We start from the raw sequence: 11,304 nt of genomic DNA, 5'->3' as shown, positions 1-11,304 counted from the left end.
AAATGTTCGATAAAAAATATTTTCATTATTATTTAATTAAATTAGATTTTGACTTTTCTTAATTTTTTTATTTTTCAATTATTTAAAAATAATTATAAGTTTTCATATTTGTAAATAACTTTTGACTAATAAAAAGACCACAGTATAAGAGTACGAGTCTTTGTATTTTACTACCCACCATGCCAGTGATTCAATGGATTTGGAGAAATAAATTCAGGGTTTTTAGTTTTGAAGTAGGAGGTTATACCTTACTAGTTACACAATTCAGGGTTTTACACATAAATGATGGTGATGCTTTATTGGCTACCAACAACGAAAAAAGAAGAGAAAAGCTGAAGGTGTTAAATAATTGGCATTAGCAACAAATCAGATTATATTAATACAAATGATTTTGTGTAACAATGGTACAGTAAATGATAGTGATACTATAAGTGTGGGTGGCTGATCATCTTCTGATTCTACCCGTCTTGGACAAATCTCAGATTGGAGGACCTATCCAGAACAAAAAATTGATTGGCGGGCTTTCATATGTTAAAAAAAAAGGAGAAGCTCGCCCAAGATGATTGATCAAAAGCTGCATACCCAATGCCACACCCATTTCTCCATTAATCTGATCTTGGTCTGTTTGAGCCACCTTTATGACTAGCATACAGAGGTAAAAGCCAACGCGAGCCATGTTTCCTTCTCCCATAACACCGCCAATAAAGTATCCATATTGCTGCTATACAACCAATGGGAATAGCCCATCTGCCAAAACAGATCAAAAACTTATAAGGAAAAGAATCCTTCTACTGGGAATGCACGGCCAAGAAGTTAAACATAACATGCAAGTTTGTTCTGAGGTGCAACTGAAAGTGGTATGTTACCTGTCCAAATCAAGGATCGGACTGTAGACAAGAGTTTCCCAAGTGGCTACAATAAAATGCCACACGGGGTTGTAGTAAAGAGACTCTGCTGACCAGAACATCCTCGTATATGTCTCTAAGAAGATAAAGAGTATCCATGCGGCCATTTCAATCAATATGAACTTTATGATAAACCGGCCAACCACCACCATGACAAGGGAGAAGGCCACCAACCAATTGAAAAGCCTCTGATTGTATTCCTTGATAAACAGAGAACGTGACTTTCCCATCATCTGCAAATGATATGGTACATTCAAAAACATTATTCAGCAAAGACAATTTCAGCACTGCAGACAACAGAAACTTTTTACAATTTCAGTGACAAAGCACCCTAAATATGTCTTTTCCGTTTAACATGCAAGGGAAATTTTTATAATTTGCTGGCCCCCTTTTCACCCACACTTACTTCAAACTCATGACTTTAGTTTGGTTGAAATCATCTTATCTTCAGCCCCACCTTGGGAGACTGGAAAATAATTATTCGACAGGGACAAAGAACTTCATTAATTCAAGCATTAACTTGACTCAGACACATTTCGGAATGTGCTCTAAGACTCTAAATCAAAAGACTGAATGGAACTCTCCAGCTTTCCACTAAATATTGCAACAAAAGAAAATAACATTTCATAAGAAAAAGGAAACTGAAAGTAAAACTGCAAAGACCCTTGATCACCTTCATCATGCGTTGCTTGTAGCTTGCTTTTGAAGGCCCAATGCACTCCCGCTCAAAACTTTGGTTGCATTGCAGGAAACCTGCATTAAATTTTGCCATGGAAGGAAGTCTGAGAACTTGAAGCTGGTCCATTTTGTCCTCACATTTGGTATAGAGTGCCTCACAGAGTCTTGAGGAGTGATATTCATTCATCATAATGACATTCTTATGTACCTAGACAAAATTTTCCACATAAAGGACATGAGATTTTAAAATAGCTTGTAGTCTACTAGATCAGACTACATACAAAACATATTTTAAGATTCGGATTTATTACTTGATCTTCAGAAGCCCAGATATTTATATTAGATATAAGAGCAAGCATAGCATGATAAATAATTAACCACAAAAACATCTTCATTATTCTCTTGTTTGCAGTATGTGATCAAATTGCTGAAATCTGAATAATCCCTATCTGGATTTTCACAATGTAAACTTCTAGAAACCCAAGAGACTTCATGAAAGATATATGATATCTACTAAACTTTTCTTAAGTTTCAAGCTTCCCACTGATTTACTACCTTATAAATTTCCTTGTCCCATCACTAAACAAAAATTTGAAAATATTGGCCCAAAGAAGAAACAAATATTTGAATGTTTATATGTCTGAGGTGATATATTATCATTGTTGATAAAAGAAAAGAATTATGTCCCTTCGAATGCCAGTCGATACCTCCTTTATTTCTTCATCCAGTTGCTCGGCAGATCTCTTTGCATGGTGACGACCAAAATGTTGTTCATCAAAAGCCTTCATTGCTTCCTCTCGTGACCTTTCATGTACTTCTTGTAAGGATTGATCTGGCATAGGTAAACCTAATCTTCCCATCCTTTCGCTGTATAGCTTCAAACATCGCTCAAGAATACCTTTATTGAAAACCTCCACAAGAGAGCCTGTTGATGGGATCTCCCCTTTATTCAAAGCTTCAAGTATCTGTAAGATTAAAAAAAAAAAGGCATAGTAACAATGCCAAGTAGTGGACATCAATCAATCACCATCACTAACAATGACAAATTTAATAATTTTCACAATTTGTAAACTCCCAACTTATCCAAGACCATAAGGTCTGAGAATGAGAACATAAACTAACCTGTTCCAGGAATGATACAAACTCCTTCCCATTTAAAGGCTTGCCCTGCACAATCTTTGGACGTATAACACTGGCAACAAGTTCTTTCAATTCCTCTCTTTTCTTAACATACATGGGATCAAGGTCACCATCCTTCAGGTCACAAAGCTTTGTTCGCATAAGATGAGGCTGTAAGTTCAAATTCAAAGCAATTAGATACTCCAGGTTTAGATTTTAACATTAACTTTCACTATTTGTCAACAAATAACATAGATGTACAGCAATCAACACATGAACAAAAGAATATATGCATTCCATCAACCGAAATCTCACTGTAAGCACGCACAAGTATTTGCTTGCCTTCTCTACCATCAATAAATGGTATCATAAGTCCTATCCCCAATTCATGTTCAAAAGAGATTACATCACCCAACAAACTTATATTTATGTTTCTGCTCAGAATGACAATAGCAACAGGAAATAGGAGAAATGGGAAATACCAAAGTAATATATGAGTAATAAAACAAACACATTTGGAAACATACTTGTGGAAGGCTAAATGCCGTGCTGTTATCACCCATTACAGCTAAGGAGTCCCGGATCTGGTTAACCTGATGAAGTTCCAAGAACAGTGAATTTCTGATCCAAGAATAACGTTAATCTAGTAATAGACTACAAATAGGGTCACAGAAGGAATACCTGATCAATATTTTTGTTCCCTGAAAATGCAACAGACACACACCATCATAACTTCATCCCAAAAATAAAACAAGATTAACATAAATAAACATCTGTCCAACAATTAAGCAGGACCAGATGAACTAACCATCAATGTTAGGGACATGCCTAAGAGCCTCATCCACCATTTCTTGCACAGACTTCCCTTCTGTGTAAAACCAAGAACAATGTCAGTCAATTCCCCTTAAATTGTGGGGCAGAAGCAAAAGGCTAATGGTAGCAACAGATTTAACCTCCAAAGAAGGTATTGAGTTCAAATCTTCTCTCCTCTAAGTTAAATACCAAAAGTATCCATATAAATTGCAGAAAATGGATTAAAAAAAAAAGGGATGCCACATTAAGAGATGCACCCAGAAAAAAATGTCCCCCAAGTCAGCAACTTCGCACCATCAATACCACATCATTTTAAAAGAAACTTAAGAGTATGGGTTAAGGTCCAAAGAAACGTTTACCAGACATGTTCATGCACATAAAATAAAAATGAATTTGGCATAGAGTAGAAGATAGAAAGGATAAAATTTTGGCAGATATTATATGTCAGTGCAGTGCCATATAAGCTAGCATGTCACTGGTACATTGACATTTAAAGTAGAAGGGCATTATGACACTTCATAAATCATATGCTGGAAGGCAGTTATGAACTTACGCAGAAAATCACGCTGGATGAGCCACAAGAGTTTTGCAGGTTCAAAAGCAACATCTTGCCCCTACAAGAAATTCAGATACCCATGATTTCCATGGCAAATTAACTTCATTGCACAAGCATAAATATAACAAACATTTTAGTGGCTCATAAATTACCTTCACTCTGTTCTCCATGAAATATTTGTCAAGAAAACAACAAGATAAGTTAGTATCATCCATAACATGCATTAAAAATAAAATAGCACCAAGCTTACTCAATATATGTAATAAATTGATAATACTTTCAATTCAGAGTATTTTTGAAGGGCAAACCTTCCATAAAATTCTTCAGCAAGCTCAACAGCAAATGACAGCCTAGATATGTCAGCTTCACGGATCTAATGACAGAACAGCCAAACAAGAGTATCAATGAAATATCAACCATTAAAGGCAGCTGCAAGTTGAGGGCTTCAAGACTTTGAACACACAAGTCCAGAACCTGATAAATAGACTGCAATGCTACATGAAGACCTTAAATGCTAAAATTCACAGCACTGCTTTTATAATGTATAAGAAAAGCCCTTATAAAACACCTTGATAGCGCTTCAGTTTTTGCATATCCAAATGTTAATCCTAGAAGAAACCTTAAAAGCTCAACTTAACCACAAGAATTTTATGCCAAAAGAATATTTAATATATAAAAAAACTAAACCCTAAATTTAAGCAAATTTTTTACTCAAAAGTTTTATCAAAGCAATAATTTAAAACATAATATAGTTTCCTAGTTTTATATCTAAAGCAACGTTCACTTTATGAAATTTAGGTTGAACTATACAGGTTAAAGCCTCTTCCGCTTCCCAATATGTCAAAGTTCCAAATAAAGAACATCCAAAAACAAAGAAAAATTATAGAAAATCGACTAACCGTTTCGGGCAGGTTATAAATTAGTACAGAACTCATAACAGTTGCCAATGCAAAAATCCTGCATAAACAGACATCAGAAAGGCAATAGAACTAAAATATATACTATATCAAGCAAGTTAAAGTACATATTCAGGAATTACCTGTCGTCATATACATTTGACTTCCCAACACTTTCAAAACCCTCGGTATCTAGGTAGAAAACTGAAGTTCTTACTCCATCAATATCCAATTCTAGTGGGGTTCCCCAAACCCAAATCCCTGTTAGAGACAAAGTGTAAACATCATCTATGTAACAGTTGTGCATAATTGTAACATCATTTCTGTATTACCCTTTGTTTTTGTGTCACGCATGTGTCCAACACCAAATCCTGATGGATAAACAGGAAAAACATAACCAAAATGTCATCAAATTAATCTCATTTAACTGTAAAAAATGTTGAAAGTCACAAGTTCTACAGCACAACAAAGGAGCATATAACAGTTAAGAATGCACCTTCATAACAAGACAGCGAAAGAAGTTGATTTAGCAGAAAAGATTTGCCAGAGCGGTAGGGACCAATTACCTGGATATAAATAACCAACAAGATTGAGTAAAAGTGGGAGAACAAAAAGGCTTAAGGACCTATTCTCAAAAGGTAAATCAGGTGCAATCTAAAATTAGATGCGTTACAGGAACAAAACAATATTGTCAACCAGTATTTCACCCAGAATAATGTGCTTGAAATCTTTGAAGAAATTGGTAAAATATTTTATCTTATACCTAACAAATATTTAACAGTGAGAGCCATAAATTATCCAAACTGACAGTTTAGTGCATGAATTTTCCCAAATTCACCTCCCAAAGACATTCCAACACTCATATTGAGGTTGAATTTTATAACCTAAAAAAAAAAAACTAATATTTCCATAGAAACATGAGCAAATTTTTTCTTTTCTTCCTACTTTCTTCCTTTCTTTTTTTTCCTTGATTGGGCTGGGTTGGAAGAGTGGTGTACCTAGCAATTGCAATTTATATTGTTATGTCTCATTGATATTTAAAGTCAGGCCACACAAATAAAAAAAATGAACTGCAAGTACATACTAGATGTCAGGGAAGGGTATCAGAAACTTACAGCAACAGCTGCAATTGGGGTAGTTATTCTGCTGATGGCTTCCAAGCCTTCCCTCGAAAGACGTAGCTTTGTATGACCAGGATCAGGCTCCACGATAGGAAACCTATATGTATAAATTTAAGTAACGAGAAAAAAAAAGGGAAATGAGATCAGCATCAGATAATGTAAAAGATAACTGTGACCTTTTGACAATATGTTAAGTTTCTGCAAAGGAATACACAAATATCAAGCCAAATCAGGTTCCAAGGAGGCATTTGAATACGGCACTGAAATGGCATGTACCTGTACTTTGAAAAACTGAAAATAGAATTTTCCTATAGAAAGCATATGTTTAATAGCTCATATTCTGCATAATATGCCCAAGAAATTCCTGCAAGTGCACAGGAAAAAAGAAACTTCTTTGCTTAAGCATTATGCTTACTGAAAGAGCTGGAGACCAAACATCTAGTGACTGTATTTGTCATTCTGTAGAATGGATTGCAAACAGTCCCCTCTAAGGAAGTGACAAAGCAAATAATCTAGTTATGAAGCAATCCAAGAATGCTTATAATCTATAGCTTTGATGCTTTTTTTTTCTTTTTGTGTGATATAGCTTTACTGCTTTAGTCACACCACTATGGCACAAAACCTATAATCTATAAAAGCTGCTCCACTAAATCAACTGAAATTTTTGTCTTCATATATATTCCCAATGCTTCCAGTATATGGCACAGAAACTTGAAAATAAGTTTCACGATGTTCACATAAGCCAAGACTCTGAACAGAATGTTCCAACTAAACTAACAGAGATGAAAATCACAATCAAAACTAATCATAAATCATTACCTACCAGCAATGAGTGCTCACTCTAAAGAAAACTAATAAACTGCTAAACCTCTAGAGAAACAAGCAGATTACACATGAGTTTGATCCTAATAATTGGCCCTCTCGAAAACATCACTGCTAGACATAAACACTTTTAACTGTAACCAGACTTCTGAAATCTCAATGCTCAAAGAGTCACTTTAGCAAAAGATATCTACCACGATCCATCCTAATTATGCAGTTGTGCATTAAATTTAAATCATGCTGTGATCTTCTTCTTTCCAAGATTTTCTTTTGGTCGTCTAAGTTAAAATTGCCAATACCTAACATCACATATATGAGGAAACTACTGACCTACATTATGAGTAATTCTAATGATCATCAGTCTTAGTCAATGAACTTAGCGGAAACACAGAGGTCAACAACCTTGGCTCAAAACTGCCTCTAAGAACATTATTCTATTTATATTTGACACAGACATTAATTTAGTAAAACCATTGATAGGTCGTGTTAAAGCTTAATTGCATCAGATCAAATCAAAGAAAACAAGAAAAACTTAAAATTTATGTAGAAACAAAAATTGGCGGCAATAACTACCAATAAACCAATAATGTGCCACCGAGATCTTAAAGCCATGCAAATAGGTGTCTTATTTTAAAGCTAACAAATCATATAGTAACCAACTCTAACTACTCCCAAAGCTATAAAGCATCAAAGCTTATACATAAACTAAAAACAAAAAAGAAAAGAAACTTACGGTTGGTGAAAATTGTCAATTGAGAAAGACCCAGACGCCAAAAAGAGGAGAAGAATCGAAACAACAAAGGCCCAAAAAGAAATCTCCATTGTTAGCAAAGATCGCTATTTTCCAAATGCAGATATAAGAAACTGTACAAATAAGGCAAACATGAAAGAGGTTGGGATTTGAAAAAAGAACAGAAAAAAAAAAGGATAACGGCAAGAATGGGATCTAAGGAGACCCTGCAGATGGGTGTACGCTAAGAATCGTCGACGCGCGTGGGAGGAGATTTCTGCTGCAACTATAAAGAAAAAGAAGAAGCAAGAGGGAAAAAAAAAAGTGCAGCGAAGGAATTTTGGAGTAAAAAGTATGGGATCCGTGCCTCCGTGGAGGGGAGCTCTGTTTTTTCCTTTCTCGTCTTCCGGCTAAGTTGGGAACTTGTTGAGAGTGATTTTACCGTTCAGGAATGATGGTACAGTGAAAATGCGGTGAAAAGAGGAAGGGTAGAATTGAAATTATGGTGATGGTCAGTTGAGAAGACTCGAAGGTCATATGTATACGTGGCTATTTTTTATTGGTTGGTTAACAAAAGCACATCTCATACGTTTTTAAGCATGGTTGAATGTTATGTCCGAAGCCAGTTAGGCAGTTAGCCACTGGCAATCCAGACAGATCTCCGAGTCCGAAGTATAAGCTCTAAGTTACCCTCCGATCTTTCGCATCTCTCCCTCTATCCTTTCTTTTTTTTAAAAATTTTCTTTTAACAATTTTTTTTATTTTTCTATCATATTCTTTGCTTGAATTTACCATCTACTTCATCTACTTGTTGAAGCAACCAGCAACCATTGTTTTGTGTTAATTAGACTTGATAATTCATATTTTCTTATTATATAAATATAAAATATTAATGATTATAAGAATAAATACGAATACGATATAATTAATTAATTATGTCAAGATTTTAAATTTAAATTTTTTTAAATTCGTATCATATTATCATATTGTATATAAAATTGTCAAATCTAATGTAATAATCCTAAGAAGAAAATTTGATGGGAATATAAATTCAAAATTTGTAAACTTATATTATTTGGTATAAAAATAAGTAACTCCTTTACGACCGTGTATTATACATGTGCAAGTATTGATATCATATAATAAAATTAGTAATGAGAATAAGTTTGCATAGTGGATTGAAAAATATTTCACTATCAAATTTCAGTGACATTTGATATAAAAAAATATGTCAAGTTATATTTCTTACATGACAAGTACTAGCCACAAATGTGTGTATATTTCATTTTACATATATCATGGCTACAATATACAATCACGTATGAGTTGCTATCGAATAAATAATTTGGGAAAGATGCCTTACATTAGAATGGTGGTGATAATTTCATGTTTCCATATTATGTGGTCCAAAGGTACAAATTAGTAGGGAAACCATAACCTATGCTATTTGTACCCACACTGAAATTTCAAAATTGGGTCCAACTATAGTACAAGGATAAAGAAAAGGCCACCTGCAGGAGAAAACAAAGGAAGGGTGCTAATTGGGCCAGCTCAAAACTTTAACCCAACTTCTGGGGCCAGGCCAGTCTTCCACTCTGTCGAGCCCAATGGTTATCTTTGATGGCACTTGGCACTGCATGGTCCTCATATTCTCCTTATCTTGATCTTAAATATGTACCGCAAATAATTACTTTTTTTCATTCAAGTCAACTACACTAAACAAATTAATAACTCTTGCTAGTTCGCCATGTATGTGTGCAACTCTGCATTCATCTTGTATTAAAAAAAAGAAGTGAAAAGGATGTATTCCTCGTTTACTGTTTTTCCCCATCTTTTAGGTAATCATATGATACTTAATTTAGTATTAATATTATATAATTTTCCAATGAGTGTTAGAACACTTCCACGGCATGATCGGTAGAACTTAACCATCATAAATCACTGTCCCTCCCAAGTAAACAAGCAAAATCGATTTCCCCGATTATATAAAGTAGTCAAAAGAACTGATCTCTTCAACACTTCTCATAATCTTTTCTATAATACATAAGCTGTGTGCTCTTAACCATTAATTAAGCTATGTGATGTCATTGCTTAGAACATAATAATTGCTATTTCTCTAGAGGATTTTTTTATTATTATTTTTAATTAAAAATTTCAACTTACTTTTATCACTTGAACTAATTAATTACAAGGTATCCGTAACATTACTTTGTACACTTCTTAAATGAGTAACTTTTTCTAAATATGATTGAAAATATTCTATTTTGACTAATTATTATTTTTTAAAGTATTGTGCTATAGAATACGAACAAGCTTGAAATAGCTATTTCATATGTTATGCTCAAAATGAGTGACGGAGTTTATGAGTTATCTTCACATTTGAGATATTCTAGAGCTTATCTTAGTGGTTCAAATATGGCGATAGTAAAGAAGACTTCTTCTTAACCTTTTCTTGAAGTATTTGTAATTTATCCTTTTCATTCTTTCTTGCCTAAGGCTATACATGGTGTACTATTAAGTATCATTACTCCACTACTCAAAACTAAAACCCACTATCCAATCACTTGGTCATTCTTTTAATATTCCATTAGTCATTCCTCAACGTGTTCTTCCATGACAAGCACATTCTTCTATAATTGAGCTTCATATCCACTAAGTCGCTTTAAAGTAAGTTCTCCATGATTGAACATGCTCTCCCAACTACTTCTAAAAAAACACTCTTATTCAGTATAAATATGAGAGGCTTAAAAGCTGGAAGGCAATAAAAAATTATTAGAAACCCAACAGACATTATCCTTAAAGCTCTTTCAATACTCTTTGAAGCATTTTTTTTACTCAACCTTTCCTATCCACCATAATTCATCACTTTCTGCACATTTTCTTATTCCTCACTACCAACCACCAAAGCACCACCAAAGCACTTATGCTTCAAAGACTGCTTTAGTTTTCCTTTCTGCCACCTCTAATGATTTTGCTTCACTTATTGCAACACGTCCTCTCTCTCTACAAGAAGAACCATCTACATTTTAGCGACTATACTAGGAAAGAGTGATTGTAGTAAATGAAAATATTGCCAAAAAATTTCTTGTCAAAAGATATGGAGAGTTTTCCCATAACCAAGAAAATGTTCCAAACTTTCCAAGAAAAATTGCAAATGCTAAAAGAAACAACAAACAGATAATAGAAACCATCGCTTAATTTGCATCTTCAATTGTCACAATTTCTCAACCATAACCAATGCCAACTCATAATGGAGAAAATGCAGCTAATGCGGTCAACAATACTAATGGAAATGGAAGAATAAAGAGAACACGACTGACCCATTTCTTAATACCGTCAATCCTTCTGTTGTAGGTAATCTCATCACTGTAACTCTTTTCACTAGCACACAAAGTTTTGTCACAAAGAAAAAGCTAAAGAAGTTACTCGATCAAAAGAATAAGAGTCTCAACTTTTCAAAGTTTGACTTAAACTACCCTATCTTACCAAGGTAACTATTAAATCGTACCCTAAGGATGATACTATCCCGAAATTCAAACAATTCAATGGCAATACTGATGATGCTTAGGAACATGTCATGAAATTTATAGAAACCTTAGGAGTCGTAGGCTTGGATAAAGATTTAAAATTAAAAGAGTTCTTTAAGTCCCTAATTAATAAAACT

At 34.2% G+C, this 11,304-nt stretch overlaps 1 protein-coding gene across 1 annotated transcript; it reads right to left on the bottom strand.

The window, feature by feature from the left end:
* Nucleotides 1-321: 321 nt before the first annotated feature.
* On the bottom strand, nucleotides 322-8,091 carry LOC110414372 (Guanylate-binding family protein). The gene is made up of 17 exons (XM_021425513.2): nucleotides 7,644-8,091; nucleotides 6,083-6,185; nucleotides 5,464-5,533; nucleotides 5,300-5,338; nucleotides 5,111-5,228; nucleotides 4,971-5,028; nucleotides 4,380-4,444; nucleotides 4,224-4,230; nucleotides 4,069-4,129; nucleotides 3,511-3,570; nucleotides 3,384-3,403; nucleotides 3,230-3,295; nucleotides 2,706-2,873; nucleotides 2,291-2,548; nucleotides 1,579-1,791; nucleotides 867-1,138; nucleotides 322-747 (listed from the first exon to the last, which is right to left on the bottom strand). The coding sequence occupies exons 1-17, from the start codon at nucleotides 7,730-7,732 to the stop codon at nucleotides 606-608; spliced, it is 1,809 nt and encodes a 602-aa protein (XP_021281188.1). The 5' UTR covers nucleotides 7,733-8,091; the 3' UTR covers nucleotides 322-605.
* Nucleotides 8,092-11,304: the final 3,213 nt, after the last annotated feature.

Source organism: Theobroma umbraticum, unplaced genomic scaffold, assembly GCF_002168275.2.
Source record: "Theobroma umbraticum cultivar Fairchild unplaced genomic scaffold, ASM216827v3 scaffold_4.1, whole genome shotgun sequence".
Taxonomy (NCBI): Eukaryota; Viridiplantae; Streptophyta; class Magnoliopsida; order Malvales; family Malvaceae; genus Theobroma; species Theobroma umbraticum.
This window is presented reverse-complemented; position numbering and strand designations above follow the sequence as displayed.

Bases quoted from the DNA above. Each gene is read 5' to 3' on its own strand.
- LOC110414372 (XM_021425513.2), bottom strand. From the start codon at position 7,732: ATGGAGATTTCTTTTTGGGCCTTTGTTGTTTCGATTCTTCTCCTCTTT. The intron at 3,571-4,068 runs GTAAGTTCATAA...GGTTTTACACAG, and splicing joins CATCCAGCGTGATTTTCTGC to AAGGGAAGTCTGTGCAAGAA. The intron at 1,792-2,290 runs GTATCGACTGGC...AATTTTGTCTAG, and splicing joins TGGATGAAGAAATAAAGGAG to GTACATAAGAATGTCATTAT.